Source organism: Pleurodeles waltl, chromosome 6, assembly GCF_031143425.1.
Source record: "Pleurodeles waltl isolate 20211129_DDA chromosome 6, aPleWal1.hap1.20221129, whole genome shotgun sequence".
NCBI lineage: Eukaryota > Metazoa > Chordata > Amphibia > Caudata > Salamandridae > Pleurodeles > Pleurodeles waltl.
In genome coordinates, this window is record NC_090445.1 from 164,651,720 (window position 1) to 164,674,634 (window position 22,915).

Sequence of the window (22,915 nt, forward strand, 5' to 3'; positions counted from 1 at the left end):
CCATCAACTAGGAGAGGTGTATTGCCAAACGGGCGATACGAGCCTTAGTAATGGGGATCTTTGCCCAGTGTAGTTAAGAGATTGATAACCACCTTCCGGATTGTTGGTGGACGAATACCCTTAGTGAGAGCCTTGTTGTACACTTCTAGAAGTTATGAGGCTAGGATCTGCATATAAGCTTTGTAAAACTCCCCTCTAAAGCCATAAAGCCCAGATGCCTTGGAACCGCTCAGATCTTCTAATGCTAATGCTATTTCCTCTCTCATGAAAGGCTTGCTAAGATACTGTTGTTGTGCTGGCTTGCTCCCTTTCTCCCCTCCTTCCCCTGCCCCCTCCACCCCTACCAAGCTCCTTTTCCCACCCTCCCACCTCCAAGTTGACCGCTCCCCCAACCCCCCTTCCCTTCTTAAAGGCGGCGCAGTGCGGCCGCGCTGCTGGTGCTCCAAAGGCAAGCCCATCTGCACCCGTCCGTGCCTGGATCGTGCCCAGCACCAGGAACCCTTGATCTCCTTTAAACCACCCCCTGACCTGCATCCGTTATGACGCTGAGACCCTCCTCCGCCTCAACACCGGATGTCTCAGCAACTGCTGCATCATCTCCCCCAAGGACACCCGTGGACCTTTCACCTGCAGGAACTGCAACTTTAGTGCCAGCCTCAACAAGCTGAAGGTACTCTCCGCAAACAGAGATACCAACAACCTCCACAACACCATCAACTGCTTGCTCCAGAACATCTGTTCCCTCCACAAGCACGCCACCCAACTCTTGGATTTGATCGACACCGCCCAACCAGATATCACCTTCCTTACCGAGACCTGGTCCAACCCCACCATGGGACCAGACATCGCTATTCCCGATGGATACAGTATCCTAAGGAGGGACCGGCCCTCCCGGTCAGGTGGAGGACTTGCCATCGTACACAAGTCCTCACTACGTGTCAAGGCCGTCCCAGAAGAACAATGCGCCACCAAGGAAGACCTTAATTTCCTGGTCCACTCCAACCACAACTCCTCCATCCGCGGCACCCTGGTGTACAGGCCACCCTGCCCCCATCCAGCTTTCATAGGCGACATTGTAGACATCGCTACCCCCAGGCCCTGGTGTCAGATGACTACCTCCTCCTCAGCAACCTGAATTTCCACCTCGAGGACCGCGCCGATTTAAACACCACCGCTCTATTTAACAACCTCACTACCCTCGGCCTCAGGCAGCTGGTCTCCACACCCACACACATCGCAGGACACACACTGGACCCCATCTTCACCTCAAGCAACCGTATTACCATAGAGACCATCTCCACCCTAGACTGGACCGACCACCGTAGCATACACTTCACAATCACCGCACCCAGCAGTCGCACCCACAACCCCAGTGCCCCCCACAGGAAATGGAATAAAATCACCAATGAGCAACTAACCTCATTGCTCGCCAAAGTCCTCCCTCGTCCCCCTGATGATGCCATCACAGCAGCGCGCATCCTCAACACATAGATCACCAAATGTGGTGACACTCTATACTCCCCTTCCGGCTGATATCGGCCAAACACGTACCTAAGAAAGCCAGCTGGTTCACTACGAACTCCAAGAATCAAAGCGTACCCACAGACATTTAGGGGAAAAAATGGAGGAACAGCCAAACCAGTGAAGACCTCGCCTCATTTAGAGCTGCAACCGCCGCCCACCACCAACAAGTCAAAAACGCTAGGAAGGACGCACTCCGGGATCGCATCAACTCCTCCGTACACAACTCTAAGGAACTCTTCTCAGTCATCAATGAGTTCACAGATCCCCCTTCCGAAGCCACCAGCATCCCCCATCACAGGACCTCTGTGACAAACTTGTCACCTTTTTCCACCACAAGATCCAGGACATTTAGGACAGCTTCCTCCCAGAAAATCCTGGCACATGAACTTGTGACTGAGCCTCCCTCCCAGACCCCACCCAGACCATCCACAGCTAGTCCACGCTCTGCACAGAGGAAACAGTCAGCATCATGAACAGCACCCACTCTGGAGCCCCCACGGACACCTGCCCGCACCACATATACATCAGAGCCTGTGCATCCATCGCCCCCAAGCTCTGGAACACAACCAACTTCTCCATCAACACTGGCACCTTTCCCGAGGACTGGAAACACGCCGAAATACGCCCTTTCCTGAAGAAATCTTCATCCAACCCATCAGAACTAAAGAATTTCTGGCCCATCTCGCTGCTACCCTACCCCGCAAAAGTACTGGAGAAAGCAATTAACGTACAACTATGGAATTTCATCAAAGCCAACAACTCACTGGACAGCTCCCAGTCCGGCTTCCACAGCAGCCACAGCACAGAGAAAGCCCTCCTTGACCTCTCAGCAGCTTTTGACACGGTCTCCGACAGCACCCTGCGCACCAGACTTCACGACATAGGAATCCGTGGAAGAGCCCTGGAATGGATATACTCCTTCCTCTCCGGGAGGATGCAGAGGGTCAGACTCCCGCCCTACACATCCAGACCCACAGGAGTCAACTGCGGAGTCCCCCAAGGATTCTCACTGAGCCCCACACTGTTCAACGTATACACAGCCCCTCTCGCAGCCATTGTCAGAAGCCACGGTATGAACATCGTGTCATATGCCAATGACACACAACTTATCATTTCCCTCACTGAAGACCTGGACACTGCCAAAATGAACTTCCACTCAGTAATGGAAGTTGTCGCCACCTGTATGAGAGAAAGCTGCCTCAAGCTCAACTCTGACAAGACTGAGCTCATCATCTTCAGAAACGCCACCTTAGCTTGGGGCGACTCCTGGTGGCCCACATCCCTCAAAGTCCCCCCTGCACCGACTGAGCACACCCTCAACTTAGGCATCAGTCGCCTCCTCCTGCTGGCACACACTCCGCAAACTTCAGAAGATCTTCATTTGGATCCCAGCAGACTGTTGCGAGACAGTCAGCCACGCATTAGTCACAAGCAAGCTTGACTACTGCAATGCCCTCTATGCTGGCACCTCAACTAGAAACATCAAAAAATGACAACTCATCCAGAATGCCTCCAGTCTCATTCTGGACCTCCCATGCCAAGAACACATCTCCCAACACCTGAGGACCCTCCACTGGCTACCGGTTGAGAAGCGAATCACCTTCAAGCTACTCACCCACACGTACAAGGCCATACACAACGCAGGACCAACCTACCTGAACCACTGCGTCTCCTTCTACACCCCTGCCAGATCTTTCCACTCCACCCAGATGGCGCTGGCCACCATCCCTCGCACCTGCAAAACCACCTCTGGTGGACGATCCTTCACCTACATTGCAGCAAAGAGCTGGAATAACCTCCCCCTGCACCTCAGACAAAGCCCGTTGCTCACCATCTTCAGGAAGAACCTCAAGACATGACTCCTCGGATGAGGCCTCCCCCGCACCTTGAGACCCTCACAGGTGAGTAGCTGCGCTTTGCAAATACTGATTGATTGATTGAGTGCAGAAGAGTGTATTGGCAAAAACTCAAATAACGTACACTGGAGTGTCGTACAGAAGAGTGCCATACACTGGAATATTGTACAGTATAGTGGAGTACAGTAGAGTGGCCTACAGTGAATAAGTGCACGGGGAGTAGGGTAAGGTGGCGTGGCGTACAGTGGCATGGTGTAGACTGGAGCAACGTACAGTGCAGTGTGATAAACTGCAATACACTATGATTAAGTGGCATACAAAGGAGTGTCTTCCAATGGAATAGCATAGAATGGGGTGTCGTAGAGTGGTTTGAAGTACATTAGAATACCATACAGTATAGAGGTGTGCAGTGGAGTGGCATACAGTGGAATAGCATATAGTCTAGTAGCGTACAGGGGAGTTGGGGACAGTGGAGTAGCGTAGACTGAATTGCATCCGGTGTAGTTTGTACTATGGAATTGCATACAGGGGAGTCACACATTTCAGTACTTACTGAGGCCACCTCGTGACAACTCCTCCGTAGGTCTTATAATTCAAACAAATCACCCACTCATCTACAATTAGCTTTCAGACACTCTGAAAACTGGCTGCTAACCAGTAATGGGGTGAAATCCAGGGTCCCTAATTTTCAGACAGTTTAGCTACTTACACCAAGATTTAAAACATTGGACATTGTCACCCGTAATATGAACTGAAATAGGTATCAAAAATTGGCAGGAAAGCATGTGAATTAAAACAAGGTGTGCTGTAGGATTAGTGCATGCAGCAGTCTTTAGTGGCAGGATGACACAGTGCTTACAGCAGTCTGACTCAGGTAGGTAGGTTCAATGTTTGAGGCCACAGGAGGCCAAATGTAGACTATGTAGAATTTGAAATTACACAACTTAAACTAGGATGAGGGAATGAAATGGTTGAGGGAACTAATCATTTAGATGAGACATGTAGAATGTTTTGTTGATCCACAAGTCACAAGATTTCCCAGTTGGATTGTTTCAAAGTGAGCCACAGACTAGGCATGCCTGACTTGACTCGAATTGGCCAAGCCTCACCATCCTTGGAGAATATTCTGTCTTGTCAAAAATATTTGGATCTCTAACTGCTCCATGCCACCTATTCTCAGAGCATTTTTGTCTAACTAACATTTACACATAGAGGATGACTAACACCAGACTTGCATGCATCAGTAATTTCAAGATTTTGTAAAAGGAACAGTGTTGTGATGGGAGAGCAGAAGTCAAGAATTGTTAGCCCAGGTTTCAAAAGTGTTTCAATTATCCTTTGGGTTTGAATGTGGAGAATGGCTATTGTGACAGGCTGGTGGAGGGCATGAGTCCAAGAAAACAATGGGCAGTAAAGTTAGTGCCAAATATCTTTGTTCTTTATTGAGGTCTCAGCGGCTGGTCTCCAGCCCCTGGAGATAAACAGCCCTGGCTACAGATTGACCTGAAGCAACGATGCAAGATCCGAGCCATTGCGACGCAGGGGACATACAACACCTATTACGACTGGGTCACCAAGTATATTCTTCTGTATGGGGACCGGATATCTGGCTGGAAGCCATACTTTCAACAAGGAAGCAATTGGGTATGTTTCTCATTCTTGTCAATCCATTTTGCAGTATGTATGTGCATGCATGGGTGAGCTGGCTTGTGACCTAATAATAGCTGCATGCAAAGGTTTTTATCCTGCATTGCAAAGTTCTGTTGTGTAAACTGAGACTCTGGCTTAGATCTGCAAGGTTTGGTTTCCCACCCATGGGTGCCTGACCTTAGGTATTGTAGTCCTATACACCCCCACTCAATGCAAAGTTGATGTGGTGTCTGTGCTTTCTGGGCTACCTACAGTCCCAAAAAGGGATCAGAGGTGCAGTGGCAATTCATACCCAAAATCATGTATTACAATATCACACACAAATATACTACAGTAAGAGAGAAGCCACTTTATATTTAAAAGTGTTTTATTTCAACAGTCTCATCGTGTTGCTTAGCACATGTAAAATAACCACATAGAATGTTTTTAAAACAGGACTAACGCATATTGTTAATAATGTGAATATTATGAGAATTATATGCATATTTCTATTATTGTGGAACTATCATCTAGCAACCTAACATCCTAAAGCCTACCTCTATGTGATCCATACCATTTATTATGAGAGCATGGCAGAGCTTAACTTGCATCTAGAATTTCTGAGGAGGAATCAGTGCACTTCATACCTGTTTACAGCAAAAAGATGTAGTTATCTGTAGCCTGGAGAGAGTGTTCGCTTGAAGGGAAAACACACTTCCGCCAGACTCTGCTTCTCTTCTTGACTTGACTAGGCATAATTTCTCTGCAAAAAGAGGGGATGCAGTATGGCGATCTTGCAGACTCTGTCAGGATCATCTGGCTGTATCTCCTGTGATAATCTGGGGTGAAGGACTTCTTTGAGACCTCTTGCAAAACCTTTTATATTGTTAATCAAATATCTTACCTGATATGGGGAGTTTTTGAGGACTTTCTGACATAACCTGTGTCCATCAATATGCTACCCTCAGACGCATTAATATAAACAAATATGGTACACATACATCAATTCAGACTACATTGTTTATGTTATTGTTATTAGCTGACTTTGAAATGTAGATAACAAGACACTTGTCCCAGACTGATGTTGCATTCGATGTCACTGTCTTGTTGACTTGACATCTTCACAGATTCTTGGAAAAATAAAGACAGGAGGCATCTGCGCCAGAGGTAGACACGTCAATGACCATCATTGTTGTTAGAGCGGTCAGCTTTAGGGTGGTCTTCCCCCAAACCTTTTTCCTTACTCCTCCAGTTTTTGCTGAATTTGTTTTTGTTAGATTTAGGATTCTGCACACTTTACCACTGCTAACCAGTGCTAAAGTGCATGTGCTCTCTCCTGTAAACAAGATGAAATGTCCTTACACCCAAATGGCACATTTTCATTTAAATACCTGGTAAAGTATCCAGGGCCTGTAAATTAATTTTGAAGACTTCGCCATCAGCACACCCAGAAAGGGTATCACACGACAAGCTGGGACCAGAGTGGAGAGGCAGGAAATTCCAGACACCTCCATAGGGGGAGGGCCCTAGAATCTTTTCCTACTTTAAAGTGGGCATTGAACCCTCAGACCCAACTCTTTAGTACACTTCTGGACCTGTGGAAGACACGGAAGAAGGACTGCTGTGCTGCCCTGCTGCAAGAAGGTCTGCTGCCCTGCTACTGGAGTGAGAAAGACTGGGCCTGCATCTTGAACTCAGTACCACCAGACTAACTCCAAGGGCTAGTTGGTTGTTCTCCTTATCAGAGCCTCAGGGACAGAAAAGGCTCCAACTACCATGAGCCCAGCACTTGGACTCTGTCCGCTGTGAGTTTTGCCCCGCAAGTGGTGCCACCAAGTCCAAGTCCTGGACCTTTGCAGTATGCCTTGGAAGCTTTGCCAGCCTGGCTGCAGTCCAAGCAGCACTAAAGCAGCATGTAAGAGCTCACATTGAAGCCTCATAGTTTATCAGAACCACTGCAGTGTGATGCATCTTCGATGCAGGACCTTGCATTGCAACCCGATCATCCCTGCACAACACATCCTCAATGCAGGATCTTGCTTCTCCTTTAAACATGAAGAAAGTGGCTTGCATCTAAGTGCCACATTTAACTTAAGCCCCTAGTAAAGTGGTAATGCATGTACCTGTAAGTGCCTGTAATGTAAATTCAACCAGGATTTAAGGTACTTTGTTCAGCGGGTCTGAGTTGGCCCAAGCCTACCAGGATTTAAGGTACTTTGTTCAGCATGCCTAACTTGGTTCCTGTTTCAGCCCTATGCTCCATCTCGGTGACATGAATTTGTGACTTTGTCCTGGTCCGGTGCGACCAGACAGCACTATTGGTGCTTTGTGCTTTTAAGCACTATATCTATCTAAATATTTTAAATTGCATATCTCCGGTTCTACTAATTTGGATTTTGTTGTTTGGGCATCAAATAATCTATTAAAATTTACTCTGTTGATTTAAATTTGTGTGGGATTTTTCTTATGTTGTGTTTTCACTTTATGACTGTACGAAGTACTGCATAAATACTTTACGCATTGCCTTCAAGTTAAGCCTGACTGCTTTTCTGCCTAGCTACTACAGGGTTTAGCAAAGGTTTATTTGGGGTTTGCGCTTGTTTTATCCTGACCAGAATCAAGGTTGTTGTTTGAGTAGGGTTGCACCCCCCCCTTAATCAGTAACCCAATTTCCTACAGGTTTTAGTTGACCTTGCAATACAAATAACAAGATGATTGTTACAGACAGATGTCACATTAGGTGTCTCATGTCACTGTCTGGATGGCTTGACACCTTCACAAGTCTTGGAAAGATAAAGACAGACAGCATCTGTGTCAGAGGTAGACATGCGGAGTACCAAGCAGAAAATGGAGTCTCAGTCTGCTTAAAATGGAATCTGGTCTTTTTGGTTTTGTGTCATCCCTGGCTTGTATGTCTAAAGAAGACATAGGTTGGGTGGATATATGTCTAAGAATTTTATTTGATTTAATAGAAAAACCCACGCTTTCAAAAAAGAAGGATATAAAACTCTAAAGCTAAGATCATTTTCACAAAATTCAACATAAATATAAAATGAATATATGTACATTTAATAAAATATATAATACCATAAAATAATGCATTAAGCTGTCCATAAATACTCTTTCTCAACCCTTGCATGGTTCAAGTGATAAGAAATATTTCAAAATGTTAAACTGTATGAAAGATATTGTAAAAGACAATACCATAAAAGCATATATCATGTTGTGATGTCTATTAGGATAGATGCATTTTGCTGATTAAATAGACCAGGCATGATACTGAGTATGCTAAACTGGAAAAAACAATGCTGCTTTTGAAAGAAAAAAGAAAATAGCTAGTTTCAATTTTTCTTCTTCACAACACAGTTTTTGTAGTAAACGCAAGATCCTGTGCACTGTTTCTTGGCAAATCACGAGTTACTGTTTAGTTATCATCTGAGGATATTTTAAAAACATCAGGTTCACATGCAGCAGGGAGGAGGACTGTCAAGGAGTGCATGTTGTCACTGGCTCATGAAGTGGATGGACCAGTAAATGGTTGTATCAAAAGCCAAAGGTTTGAGGCTGGAACAACAGCAGTGATGGGAGCCAATCTTCAGGAAGTTCTTCAAAGAGTGATACTGGCGATGTTGATCCACCATTTAAAAAATATACATTTTTATTATTTAAATGTTACAACATTTTCAACCAACAATTGACTTTGGGTTATGTTACTCATATCATCATTGAGGAAGTAGAAGTACAGTATTGAAAAGGGAGAGTAGGGAGGAGAGACGGTCTGAATCACATGGCACCTGATAACAATCACTAACATTTGTCAATAAGCAACACCATCCTTACAGTCTATTGCTCTGTACCATATCTTGAGTGATCATCAGTTACATATGAATGAGTGTCGGATGTGGGATGTTTCTGCTGGCCCTTCTATGGTCTGATTGAGGGGTTGATGGCATGAGGCCCTTTGATCGTTACCAGTGCATCTAGGTACAGGGGTGTTGGCCTTTCCAACAACACTGCTTAGGGGTTATGTGCTTGCCACTCTTAGTAGTGCATCGAGCCTCCTTGTTCACAGACAGCTCCCGGTGTGCCACCCCAGGCAGAGAAATTTGTGAGCATATACCCAGCCTTCCACATCATCTGCCCTAAGGGTGCATGATTAATACACCTGAGGTACCAGTGCCGACCCACTATATCTTGCTCATGGGGGGCAAATGTCGTTCTTGGCCTGAATTCTAACTATGAAGTTGTCCCAGATCCCTAGCCCAGCAACCACCGCTCCCTTATCACTGAGAGAGCGGAGTGCCTGCGTCTCTGCCCTACCCCACTGCAGCAGGTCACTCAGCCATTTGCGTATATTTGGGGCACTAGGTGCATTCCAATGCATTGCAATGAGGTGCTTGAATAGTACATATGCCATATCTATGAACCAGTGTAGCTGTTTGTCTCCTTTGGCCCTAGTGCGGATGCCAAGCAGGCAAAACTCAGGGGTAAGGAGAAGTGAGTGATTGCCAGTTCCCCCGTAAGTGAGGTAATTTTGTGCCAAGCCTGTTGTGCAGGCAGGCAGTTCCACGTAATGTGGTAAAAGGTAGCATCCTGTTCTCCACAGAGTGGACATTCATGAGTTGCATGAGGGAACATACGGTGGAGCCGGTGGGGGGATAAATATTCTTGGTGCAGATAGTTAAATTGAGTAAAGTGGAATCTTGGGTCGCGAGACACATCTTTTATTAATCGGAGCTCCGAGGTCCAGGTGGGCTGTCAGTGGTGCAGAAAGGACCTCGTCCCATCTCGTTCGACCTCCCACTTGGTCTGTGTTGAGGCTCTTGAGGAGGGTGCTGTACAGGAAAGATATAATATGTTTGGGACCCAGGGCTGATAGTACAGTGTGTAATATAAGTGAAGTTGTGGGTTCTGCGTCATCACTCCACCAAGTGTTGTGCATAAGTTGTTTCAGTGCACAGTAGGTTTAGAACCGTCCAGTGCCTATGTCATAAGTGTCCTTCATGTCCGTGTATGTCATAATGGAAACTTCCCTAAAAAGATCGCCAATTGTATTTATTCCAAGTGCTAACCATGGTTCCAAAGTGTGGTGTACATGCAATTTCCCGTATGTCAAGCAATGGAATCTTGGGTGAATAAGGCAGGTCCCTACTGCGTATATAACGGCACCAGCATATACGGGCTCTATCCATCAAGTTATTTCCGTGTGGGGGGGCATGTGTGGTCCAATAACCATGTAAGTACGTCCGTCCGCCCTAGTCTATCCTGTACCATCACTGTCTCCATACTAGGGGTGTTCTGTAGCCAAATTAGCAGCCATTGCAATTTAGCTCATAAAGCTCATAATTAGGCATGCCAAGGCCCCCTTCCTTTAGCGGATTAAATATTTTAGTTAGCGCGACCCACCGCCAATTTTTCCCCCAGATTAGTTCTAGCATCAAGCCATCAAGGGACCGGAAGAATGAGCGGGGTAACACCACTGAGAGTGCAGTGAAGTAGTATAGCAGTCTAGGAAGTATTATCATTTTTGCGAGTGCAACTCAACCTAGGGGAGATAGTGGCAAAGTGCCCCGGAATGGCACTGAACCTCTGATCGAGCGAACCGCTCGTCCCAGGTTACCTTCTCTGGGATCCTCAGTGGTGCGGTATATTTGGATGCCAAGATATTTGAAGGTTGCTTTGCACCATGGTAACCTATATACCAGGAGGGTGGGCCTCAGGTTCTCCAGCACCGGGGTCAATGGGAATAAGTAGGATTTCGACCAATTCACGTGCAGGCCGGATAAATCCCCAAATAGGTCAAGTAATTGCATGAGCCCAGGCAGTGAGGGTGCACTACTGTGTAAGTATATTAACGCGTCATGAGCATAAAGAGATACAATGGCCCTCATTACGACCCTGGCGGTCGGCGGTAAAGCGGCAGTAAGACCGCAAACAGGCCGGTGGAAAAAAAAATAGAATCATGACACCGCCGCGGTCATCCGCCACTCCACCATTCCGACCGCCATGGCGGTGATGACCGATGGGCTGGAGATTTCGGTCTCCAGCCCGGTGGCCGTCACTGGACCACCAACGGTATCAGGACCCTGCATACCGCCATGGATTTCGGGTGATTGGGAACTGCCATGAGATCCATGGCGGCAGGCACTATCAGTGCCAGGTAATTCCTTCCCTGTCACTGATAGGGGTCTCCACCACCCCCGATACCCCCCACGAGTCCTCCCCCCACACTCCCCACCCCCTGCTACCCCCCAAAGGTGGCACAACCCCTCTCCCCACCCTCACCCCAACATGCACATATACACATATACACACCCCTACACACACACACACCCCCAACATGCACCACTACACGCACACATACATCATGACAACACATACCCGCACACATACAAACAGACATGCACACCGACCGACCCGCACACATTTCCCATACACACAGCACCCCCTGCACGCATACACGCACTCACACACCCCCTCTACACACTCACACACATACCCCAATGCACGCACACAACACACATCACCCCTCCACCCCCTTCCCCTAACGGACAATCAACTTACCTTGTCCGTTGGCCCTCAGGGAGGGGACGGGATCCATGGGGCAGCTCCGCCACCAGCACACCGTCACCAGAACACCACCACACCGAATCATGGGACGTGATTCTGTGGGCGGTGTTCTGTTGACGTGGCGGTGGAGGTTGAGCAGCCTCCACTTTCCCGCCGACCGCCAGTATGGCTGCTGGTGGCTTTCCGTAGGGAAAAGGATGGAGGGCTGCCAGCGGTCATAATACACGGCGTGGAAGACCGCCACCACAGGCGGTCTTCAGCACGGCGGTACCTCGGCGGTCTTGCGAAAAGAGCGAAGATTACCCTATTACATTTAGCAAGTGATGTACTTCAATTGGGAGTAGGTAGGAAAGTCATGTTTGGTGTCTGAGGAATTAAAATCTTCTTTAACTATAAAATTTGATTTTAAGTCACAATTCTGAAAATGATACTTTAAAAAAGTGGCAATTTTTTTGTCCTAACCATTTGGTGCCTGCAGCTTATTCCTGAGTCGCATGACTAGGTGTAGTTGCCTTTTTGTATTTCTCCTAGACAACCACACAGTAGAGTGTCTGTGTATTCGCAGGATAGGCCACTTCTGACAGGATAAGGGGGCAGAGCTGTCGCATGACACACTTGCAATTCAATGGGGCTGCCTCAGCCAACACATGTTTGAAAGCGGATTATTGGTAAGGGCAGGTAAGTACATACAGTTAGCAATAGGACAGTAACCCTCACTAGGTCCAGTTAGGTCTCAATAATTTAATCTCAACTCAACTCTTGGTAGCTTGGCAATGAGCAGTTAGGCTTAATTTAGGAGACAGGTGTGTAAAGCATTTTAAAAACTGAAAACAGTAAATAAGTATATAAGTAAAACACAAAACACAATAAAAATCCCACTCCAATTTATAAAAAATGTATTTTATTTTTGTCTTTGAAATGACACTAAAACAATAAACATCCAAAGAAGGGAACCAGAGATATGAATTTTTAAAGATTAAGGCCCTCATTATGACATTGGCGGTAAATCCCACTTACCGCCGCAGTGGTGGCTGCCAACATACCGCTATGGTGGCGAATATCCGTTCGTCATATAACACACACAGAACAATCCAACAGAACACTGACACATACACAAATACGCCAGCCCAAAGGTCAGTGGTAAAGTGTCAGTACCAACACCCATACCGTTACGCCACCAACAAAACAACGCCCACCATATCATGACCCACAAATCACCACGGAGGACATTCAACGGAGGTAAATCATTGGTGCTACACACTGACGCACTCAGAATGGACACCCAAATACAAAACATCACTACAATGGCCAAAACTGAAATCACACACCTGACACTCATACACACACCACACCCACAGTACTATAAAAACACACCCACATTACCCACAACCCTTTATGAACACCAGTTATTGCCACCAGACTGAAACCAAGACCACTTAGAAAACTACACACACACACCACAAACACCCAAACATCCGTCACACACCCCACATCCCACACCCCACCACATTACTCAACACCCTCTCACCAACACACACCACACAACACCCATGTCCCCACTAAGGCATCCCCGTTTCACTGATGAGGAGTTGCGGGTCATGGTGAAGGAAATAGTCAGGGTAGAGCCACAGCTGTTTGGAGCACAGGTACAGCAAACATCCATGGCCAGGAAGATGGAGCTATGGCAGACAATCGTGGACACGGTGAACGCTGTGGGACAGCATCCAAAAACAAGGGACGACATCAGGAAGAGGTGGAATGACCTACGGGGGAAGGTATGTTCCGTGGCAACAAGGCACCAGTTTGCCATACAGAGGACTGGCGGTGGACCCCTACCTCCTCCCCCACAGCATGGGAGGAGCAAGTCTTGGCAATACTGCATCCAGAGGGACTCACTGGAGTTGGCGGAGGACTGGACACTGGTGAGTCAATATTTACTACTTATCATCCCCCATACCTGCATGCCATTACACCCCCTCATCCTCACTCTCATCACTCCACTCCATCCCACGCTTGGCACCTACACATATGACAAACCCCATGCCTATCCCTGCATGCTATACCAATGCATGGACAGCCCTGCATGGACACCCGTCACAAAAGCATGCACAGCATGGAGAACTAACAAGCCCACAATACATCATCATACACAAACAAAGGTGGCAGGGCAACAGCAACAATAGAGGGGAAGCCAGGGATGTTCAATTTGTCACAGCCATGAGGCATAATACATCACTTACATCCCCACTGGGGCACCAGCCAATCTCAGCGGAGAGGAGGTGCCACATCTAACCAGTCCCCCAACAGAAGATGCCCCTAGTGATGCGAGTAACTCTGGACTTCAGGATCTGGATAAACTACCTGGCCCATCAGAGACCACTGGTCAGTCGGCCACCCCAGCCCATCACAGTCCACCACAGAGCTTCCCCCATCAGTATCCAACACCACAGCACCCACCCAACATCCCCACACCTCTGTCCCCAGGGCATGTCAATCAGCAGTGTGCCCACCTGTACAGAGACCCCAGTCCACACCTCACACCGAAGACAATCAGGGTCCTGGGGTCAGTGGCAGTGGGCTCACAGTTCAGGGGACAGAGACACAGGGGTACATGGATACTGGGAGGACCGCTGTGGGCCGGAGGAGGACAGGCCCAGGGAACCGACTCTCCAGGAGACACTCACTAATGTCCTAAGGGGGGAACCACAATTCCAGGACAAGATGTGCCAGATCCTTACCAACATGCAGGAGAACAGGTGGTGGCAGGAGGAACACCATCAGGAGCTCAGGGAGGCTTTGCAGGCCCTCAACACAACCATGATCTCCATAGCAGAGGTGCTGGCAGACATGGCCAACATCATGAGGGAATGGACAGCACACCAGTGGGCTCCTACCATTATCCAGCCTACTGACCAGCCCTCCACTTCCACTGCAGCTAGCGGGCAGGAGGCGCTGCCACAGGACCCACAGGCCACCAGCACCCCTCCCCTGCAGAAGGTGAACCACCCCGCAAACTTTCCCTGCGACCCAGACAGAAGCCAGAGACATTTGCCAAGACCAAGACCACCACCAGGAAATAAGACCCTATTGAATGTCCCCCTTATGTCCCACACTGTGACCTTGTCTACTTTGTTCTGCCTTTGCTCCCCTTCATATGGCCCCTTGGACACTGAACCAGACAGAATGGAACCATGCCCTGGACTTTCCTCTACCATCACCCCATTCCATAACACTTTCCCGTCAATTATTTGCACTACAATAAACACCCTTGAACACAACTTGACTGATAGTGTTTTATGTGATAAAAATGTGCATTTATGGAAACAGTCACATCATGTACAAATGATCTGAACACTGTGATAGCATACAATTAATGACCTGTAGCTTCTGTAGTCATCAAACAGTACACTGTTCTAATATCAGCAACATCTACGAAATGAGAAGCCATAGGTGACAGTAAGTATAGATGCAAAGGAAGCGAATGCCATCCTGCTAAAGCCACACATATGAAACAATAGTCAGAGGAATGGTCAGTTACACTGTCTCACCTGCGTGAAGTTGGAACTATTGACGTATAACTGATGTTCTGTGGCCACATCCTCATCCTCTGCCTCCTCATCCTTACTATCCTCAGGGTCCACTGCTACCACCGGGGCATTTCCAGTCTCCTCCTTCTGCAGATAAGGCACATGTCGTCTGAGGGCCAGGTTGTGCAGCATGCCGCATGCCACTACTCTGGCAGACCTTCTCCGGTGAGTAGCACAGGGATCCACCTGTCAGATTCAGGCATCTGAACCTGGCCTTTAGGAGGCCGAATGTCCTTTCGATAATTCTCCTGGTCCGCCCATGTGCATCATTGTAACGATTCTCAGCCCCTGTCCTGGCAATCCTCACAGGGGTCAGGAACCACGATAGGTTTGGGTAGCATGAGTGACCTGCAAGTTTTGAGGGACAAACATTAGCCTTACACAATGGGATGGGGTTAACACCAGAAGGCATACATTAGCCACACTCTGTGCCTCTGTAATTCTGCCATCACTTTTGGGATGCTGCTATTCCTCAGAACAAACATGTCATGCACTGACCCCGGATACTTGGCAGTGATGTGGGAGATGTACTGGTCCGCCAGGCACCCCATTTGCTCATTGAGTGAGTAGAAACTCTTCCGATTCCTGAACACCTGTTCATTCTGGCGGGGGGCAAACGCAATATGTGTCAATCGCCCCAATAATATTGGGTATATGTCCCATTTCATAGAATCCTGTCTTCACAGTGGCCAAATCATCCACCTGGGGGAAAGCAATGTAGCTACACATGTGTTTGATCAAGGCAGACAGAATGATTGAGAACATTGGCTGTGATATCCCTCCTGCCAAGCCCACTGTCACTTGAAAAGAACCAGTTGCCAGGAAATGGAGCACTGATAGGACTTGCTCAAGAGGGGGGATCCCAGTGGGATGACGGAGAGCTGATATCAGATCAGGCTCCAATTGGGCACACAGCTCTGTGATTGTGACCCTGTCCAGTCTATAGGTGAGTATTATGTGCCTGTCCTCCAGTGTAGCCAAGTCCGCAAGGGGTCTGTACACGGGTGCTTGTCTCCTCCTCCTATTCATCCACAGTGGTAGGTATCTAAGGGACACAAGAGTGAGTAGGCTTTCACAATTTGAACAATGGAACCACCCCCTCAGTGTACATAGAGCATTAATGTGATGGGACAGTGGGAATGGCAATGTACGTGCAATCATCAGCAATGATGCAGTTATGGATTATCTGAATGTTGTCCACCTCTATTTAATGGTGACCGCCTGTCCTGTATCTAGGGACAGGTGGAAGTGAGGTAACTCTGCCGGCGTTGGGCGTCGTGGCAGAAGGCGGTCTTGCACCACCGTGCAATTCCTCATTGGCTAATATGGGGCTCTATGGAGTACAGTGGCCAATGGGCTTCAGCAGCGGCGGTGACGGTGTGCACCGCCGCGGACATGACCACCATTTTTTATCTAAATCCTCACTTGATTCCTGACTTTCCACAGGACAACACCTACACTGTGGGGGTGATTCCAACTCTGGCGGGCGGCGGAAACCGCCATTTGGCCGCCATGCAGCCAAAATTCCGCGGCCCCCATTCTGACATTCCCGCTGGGCCGGCGGGCGCTAACCAAGTTAGCGCCCGCCGGCCCAGCAAGAATGAGGCCGCAACACAGGAGCCAGCTCCGAATGGAGCCGGTGGTGTTGCGGCGGTGCGACGGGTGCAGTTGCACCCGTCGCGCTTTTCACTGTCTGCCATGCAGACAGTGAAAAGCAGGCCGGGGCCCTGTTAGGGGGCCCTTGCACTGCCCATGCCAGTGGCATGGGCAGTGCAGGGGCCCCCAGGGGCCCCAGGACACCCGTTACCGCCAGCCTCTTCCTGGCGGTGAAATCCGCCAGAAACAGGCTGGCGGTACGGGGGTCAGAATCCCCAGGTCAGCGCTGCCCTGGCGGATTCTCCCAGCCGGGGCAAAAACGGCGGATGACCGCCGGCCCCAGCAATCCGACCACGGCTTTACCGCCGCGGTCGGAATGGAGATTGAAGCACCGCCAGCCTGTTGGCGGTGCTTCCGTCATTCGTGGCCCTGGCGGTCCAAGACCGCCAGGGTCAGAATGACCCCCTGTGTGTGTTGGTGTGACCTGTGTCTGGAACCTACCATGGCCCGTGTGATTGGGGAAAGGACCCTTGCCTTTACTTCGGAGGAGTTGGAGCGTTTGGCGGAAGGGGTCCTACCCCAGTATGCTGTATGAGCCTGCAGAGCAACAGGTGAGTACACCTTGTGCACGATGCATGTGCCAAGGTTGCATGGAGATGTGTGTGCAAGCATCTTGTAATTTGGGGGGGTGGTATGTCTGTTGGGAGCGTACATGGTGGGCACCGGGTGATGTGTGTGCCAATGGAGATGGAAATGGGATTTGTGAGCAATATGTGTGATATGCTGGATTGTATGTGTAATATGTGTCGTTCCATCTGTATTACCTCTGCAGGTCAGCGCCCATCAGAAGAAGGGACTGTGGCGTGCCATCGCCAAGGATGTGCGGACCCTGGGGGTCTACAGCAGGCGGAGCACCCACTGTCGGAAAAGGTGGGAGGACCTGAGACGCTGGGCACAGAAGACCGCGGAGGCCCAGCAGGGGACGGCCTCCCAACGAGGAAGGGGTGCCCATCGGAACCTGACCTCCCTGATTGCCCGCATATTGCGGTGGCCTACCCAGAGCTGGATGGGCGCTTGAGGGCATCACAGCAGCCACAAGGGAGTGAGTATAGTGGGCGTAACTACAATCATTGGTAGGTGGCATGGGATCCAGGTGGTGGTTGTGAGTCAGTGGGTGCCCCTTAATGCCATGTCAGACATTGCAGCGTGACCCAGCTCAAGGGTAATGGGTGTATAGCAAAATCAGGTAACCTAGCTAGGTTGTATTCCATGTTAGACAGGGCTTAGTGGGTCCCAGGAGGGCTGCAGTTGGCAGTGTTTGGCCCTCATCTTGCTGTGGCACCTAGCCAATTGATTGCCAGTGTGGTGCATAGTGCTCAATCCTGAACCATGTGTGTGATGGTAATGTGTATGCCAACTGTGATGTTGGTACTGTAATTGACCCAGTGTTCCCTTCCTCTCTCTCCCCCCTTTTTTTCTTCTGTCATCCTGTCCATGTGTGCATTAGTATCATCTGGCGGAGGAGCAGGGGCACCGGCGACTGAGGGGGCTGCATCCCACAGGACCCAGGAGGCCACCGATGCCAAGGCAACCAGTGGGACGGAGGGCGAGGGGAGCACTACGGCGGAGACAGGAGGTGACAACACTGACTCTGATTCCTCCTCTGATGGGAGCTCCCTGGTGGTGGCGGACACCTCTGGGGCCACCCAAGCTCCAGGTACAGTTGCCACCCCCATGCCCGTGCCCGCTAACCCAGGAGGGTGGGCATCTCCTTCTCCCCAGGCACCTCAGGCCCTGCCCCAGTGAGCCCTGCTGCCCTGAGTGAGGAGGCTATTGACCTCCTAAGAACCATCTCTGTAGGGCGGTCAACCATACTGAATGCCATCCAGTGGCTGGTATCCCAGATTCAGCAATACAATGCATTTCAGGAGGGCATTCACTGTGGACTGGTGGCCCAATAGAGATCGTTCCAGGCTGTGGCCTTCTCTCTGATGGCAGCCATTGTCCTTGTTCCTACAGTCGTCCCCCCTCTAACTACCACTTCCCAGTCCCAGTCTCTGCAACCACAACCCATCCCATGCACACAATACATCAGACAAGAGTAGCACAGTCAAACACAGGCAGCACACTTCAGGCCACAAGCACTCACACAAGCAACAGACAGTTGGACACACAACAACATCCACTGCCTGCACTGTCTTCCCCTCCTCCTCCTCCCTCACCGTCACATCTGCACTCACACCTGCATGCACTGCGTCAACAGCCAGAACCACCATCACCACACCAAGCAGCACACGCACCTCACTAGCAGACACCTCCACAACATCCATCCACACGTCCAGTGTCCTCTCCCACCCTGTCTGTTCCCCCCTCCTAAGGGACACAAACGCCGGCACTCAGACACCCAACAGCCATCCACTTCACATCAGCACACTGCCCATGCACCTGTGCCCAAGTCCAGCAGACATTCTCCTCCAACAACCACTCCCTCAACCTCTTCTCCCATCCCTCATCCCTCATCCCGCCCCAGCATCCCTAAGAAGCTTTTCCTTGCCCAACTTGACCTCTTCCCTCTCCCTCCACCCCCCTGTCATGCCAGTAAGAGCAGGGTCCCATTGACCCAGTCCAGCACCTCAGTCAAACAGTCCACGGGGACAGTTGAGGCACCTCCTAGTCGTGGAGGCTAGAAAGTGAAGGATCACACTCCACCTGCCAGGAAATGGAAGGATCCCACTCCACCAGCCAGGGAAGGAAAGGATCCCACTCCACAAGCCAAGAAAGGGAAGGGTCACACCCCACCAGCCAGGAAAGGGAAGGATCCCACTCTAACAGCCAGGATAGGGAAGGATCCCACTCCTCCAGCCAGCGAAGGGAAGGGTCCCACTCCACCAGCCAGGAAAGGGAAGGATCCCACTTTACCAGCCAGGAAGGGAAAGGTTCCCACTCAACCACTAATGACAGCAGCGGTTCTCACTCAACCACCAATGACAGGAATGGGTCCCACTCAACCACCAATGAAAGGAATGGTTCCCACTCAACCACCAGTGAAAGGCAAGGAGGCCTCACCTCCAGCTGAGACACACCAGCCCTCCCCTCCAGCTGAGACACACCAGTCCTCACCTCCAGCACAGGCTGCCCAGGAGACACCGCCCCCAGCAGAGACAATGCAGCCCTCACCTCCAGAAGCAGTAGGCAAGGTCCCCCATTTATAGACTGTGACCTTGCACTCCCCAGCATTGGGAAATGGGCATGGATGCCCCTCCAGAACCAGTGGGCAAGTTCCCCACCTCAGAGACTGTGACCTTGAACTCCCCAGCATTGGGAAATGGGCATCGAGCCCCCTCCAGAACCAGTGGACAAGTTCCCCATTTCAGAGACTGTGACCCTGCACTCCCCAGTATTGGGAAATGGGCATGGAGCCCCCTCCAGAACCAGTGGGCAAGTTCCCCACTTCAGCTGAGGTGCCCCCCACCCCCCTTCCCCCTGAGGTTCCTGACCACTTCCAACATGTTGCCCCTGCACAGTTTGATGCAGAGAATGTCAGGATCAAGTTGGGGCTTGGATGGTGCCCTGTGCCCATGTGGGCCTTTTGTACTTTGGACTGGGCATTGGTCCTTTCTGGACAATGGTTCTTGTATAATATTTGTCACTTCGGTACTAATGATGGTTGTTGGCATGCAAATACATTTTCAATTCTGCCTTACTGTTGTCCTTGCATCATTATGAGGTTTGTCCTATGACATTGTTTTTCGTCTGCAGCTGGTTGTGTATATGGTGTGTGGGTGAATGGTGTGTGTTGTGCGTGTGTGTGTCACTCTTTTTTTCCTCTCTCCCTCCCTTGTGTGCTAGGCGGCTGTACTCACAGTCGTCGTCTTCGTAGGCGTTGGTGTTCCAGTTGGAGCATGGCATAGAAAAACATCCAGAAGACCTGCTGTTCCGGTTCCATGGCGGCGTTGATCTTCTCTGTGTCTCTAACGGTGAGTCTTTGGTCTTCTGTGTTGGGTTTCCACCAGGCTTTTAATGGCATTGGTACCGCCCCGGAAATCATGGCGGTGTATTGTGTCATAATATGGTGGGCAGTACCTTGTCTTTCGCCTGGCCGTTGATGGCTACCGCCTTGGTCAGTGGTGTTTACACCCTGGCGGTTGGTGTGGTACATTGGCTGTCTATGGCAGGTATCACCACCATGGTCATGATTTGGTGGTAATTACCGCCAGCCTGTTGGCGGTATTACCGGCACTTTATCACTCACTGCCAATGTCATAATGACCACCAAAAAGTTTTTTAGTGCCTAGAAACTAAAAGCACCAATCTGGACATCTGCTCGCACTCAACCTGGGCAAAGTCAAATTTAGAGGCCGACTGCGATGGAGCTCTGCTCAGCTACAGTGAGCTGGAGGCCTCAGTCAAAGTTTTACCTTCAGATTGAGTCTTTTTCTTGAAGGTTTTCTTCACCAGGACAAAGTCACAAGTTGGATCTGACCTCCCTGGAGCAATCTTCGGATATGTGTCGCAGGAGACCTCGGTTAAGAATGCTACATTCGGACATAGATGATTTTTCGTGATGGACAAACTTGAAATTGAAGGCGACATCCCTGGAGCCCTCTTTGGATACGCTGCGCGGGAAGCCCGGGTCAACTTTTTATGTTCTTAATTAGAAATTTTTTGGGAGTTTTTTTTGTCTGTGACGTCAGACAACTCTCCACAGCAAGCCGATTTTGAGTCAACATCATCGGATTGCCTGTCCACAACCTATTTTGCCTGTTTCAGACTGAAAGGAAACAAAATGAAAGGAATGCCAAGAATGCAGCACTGTAGTCTGAGTAATAGATTTATTAGGGCACTTCCCAAGGTTCATACAGGGAAAGAATAATGTGAACTTTTATGTCAAATGCATCAACACAAGTGCACTTCTGAAAATAATCACAGCAGTAGAATAATAATGATCACAGAACTCAACAATGATTATAAGATATATATATATATATATATACATATACAGTATATGTATGTATATGTATATATATATATATATGTATGTATATGTATATATATATATATGTGTATGTATATGTATATATATATATATATATATAAGACATTCAGGCATGCACAATGCCAAGCTGAAAATAAGAATTAAAAATGCATCGCCATGGGGCTTGACAGTGACATCATCCCTTTTGCCAGCATCAGGCCGAGGAGCCCTCACAACCGAGACAGAGGGAGTTTTTCCAACCTCATGGGATTCTTCTGAGCAAGGCATCTTTCCCCACAGAAAATGAGTTCCTTCTAACCCAGTTGTCAAGCTTCCTCCCCTTATACACTTTAAACAAACTGGAGAGGAGGATTCTAGAAACCACCCCTCCCATCGGGTAAGTTATTGTTTAAATGCTGGCTGCACCAGGTCAGTGTTGGAAAGGAGCACGCGCGAGATTGGCCAACTCTCACAGTGCTTTTCCAAGACTGAGCTATTCCCTGCCTTACCATAAACATTCTCAGCCTGGTATATCTTATCATCAGTGCTCTTCACTCCTCCATGTTATGTACCCATCCTTCAGTAAGAAAGAGTGAAAACATGATGCATAAGCTAGGTGCGGAAAAATACCTGACGGTGTGTGAAGCTAAGCTAAGCAGAAAATTGAGTCAGTGGTCAAGATGGAGTTGGTAGTTAGATACCAATAGCATTACACAAGCCGCGGTTGAAATCCTGGAATTCTGGAGCTCTGGAGCTTTTCAGCGGGACGAACCTGCGAGTCAGGCCGGGTCGCAGTCGGCATAAGCCGGCTTGACTCTTGACATCGGGTTTGACCACTTATGGAGCTTTTTTTCAAAAGTGCTCCAAACTTCTCCAAATGTCTGGATCTTCTTCCAGAAGGTTCCTGAAAGTCATTTAGGAGTCCACAACTCACTCCAAGGTTCCAGAAGCTCTGAGTTGATCCTTGAGGGTTAGGACTTTAACTCCCAGAATGCACCTGGCTCAAATCCAAAAATGACCGCTGGTCAGTTTCTTCAGAGATTGATGCAGGGGTCTCTGGTCAGCTATTTTCTACCTGTGGCAAACAGGGAGTCCATCCTTTAAGCAGTTGAAGACAGTCATAGTCCTTTTAGTTGTGAAGCCCAAGTGTGCAGCTGGTGCAGTCCTTCAGAATGCAG

General features: G+C 49.2%; 1 protein-coding gene across 1 annotated transcript in view; it reads left to right on the top strand.

Moving 5' to 3' along the window:
* The window catches only part of CNTNAP1 (contactin associated protein 1), a 234,832-nt gene that overhangs the window by 20,758 nt on the left and 191,159 nt on the right, over nt 1-22,915 (top strand). The window contains exon 3 of the mRNA XM_069242019.1: nt 4,828-5,024. Within this exon, the coding sequence (XP_069098120.1) occupies nt 4,828-5,024 (197 nt within the window). The remainder of the gene's footprint in view (nt 1-4,827; nt 5,025-22,915) is intronic.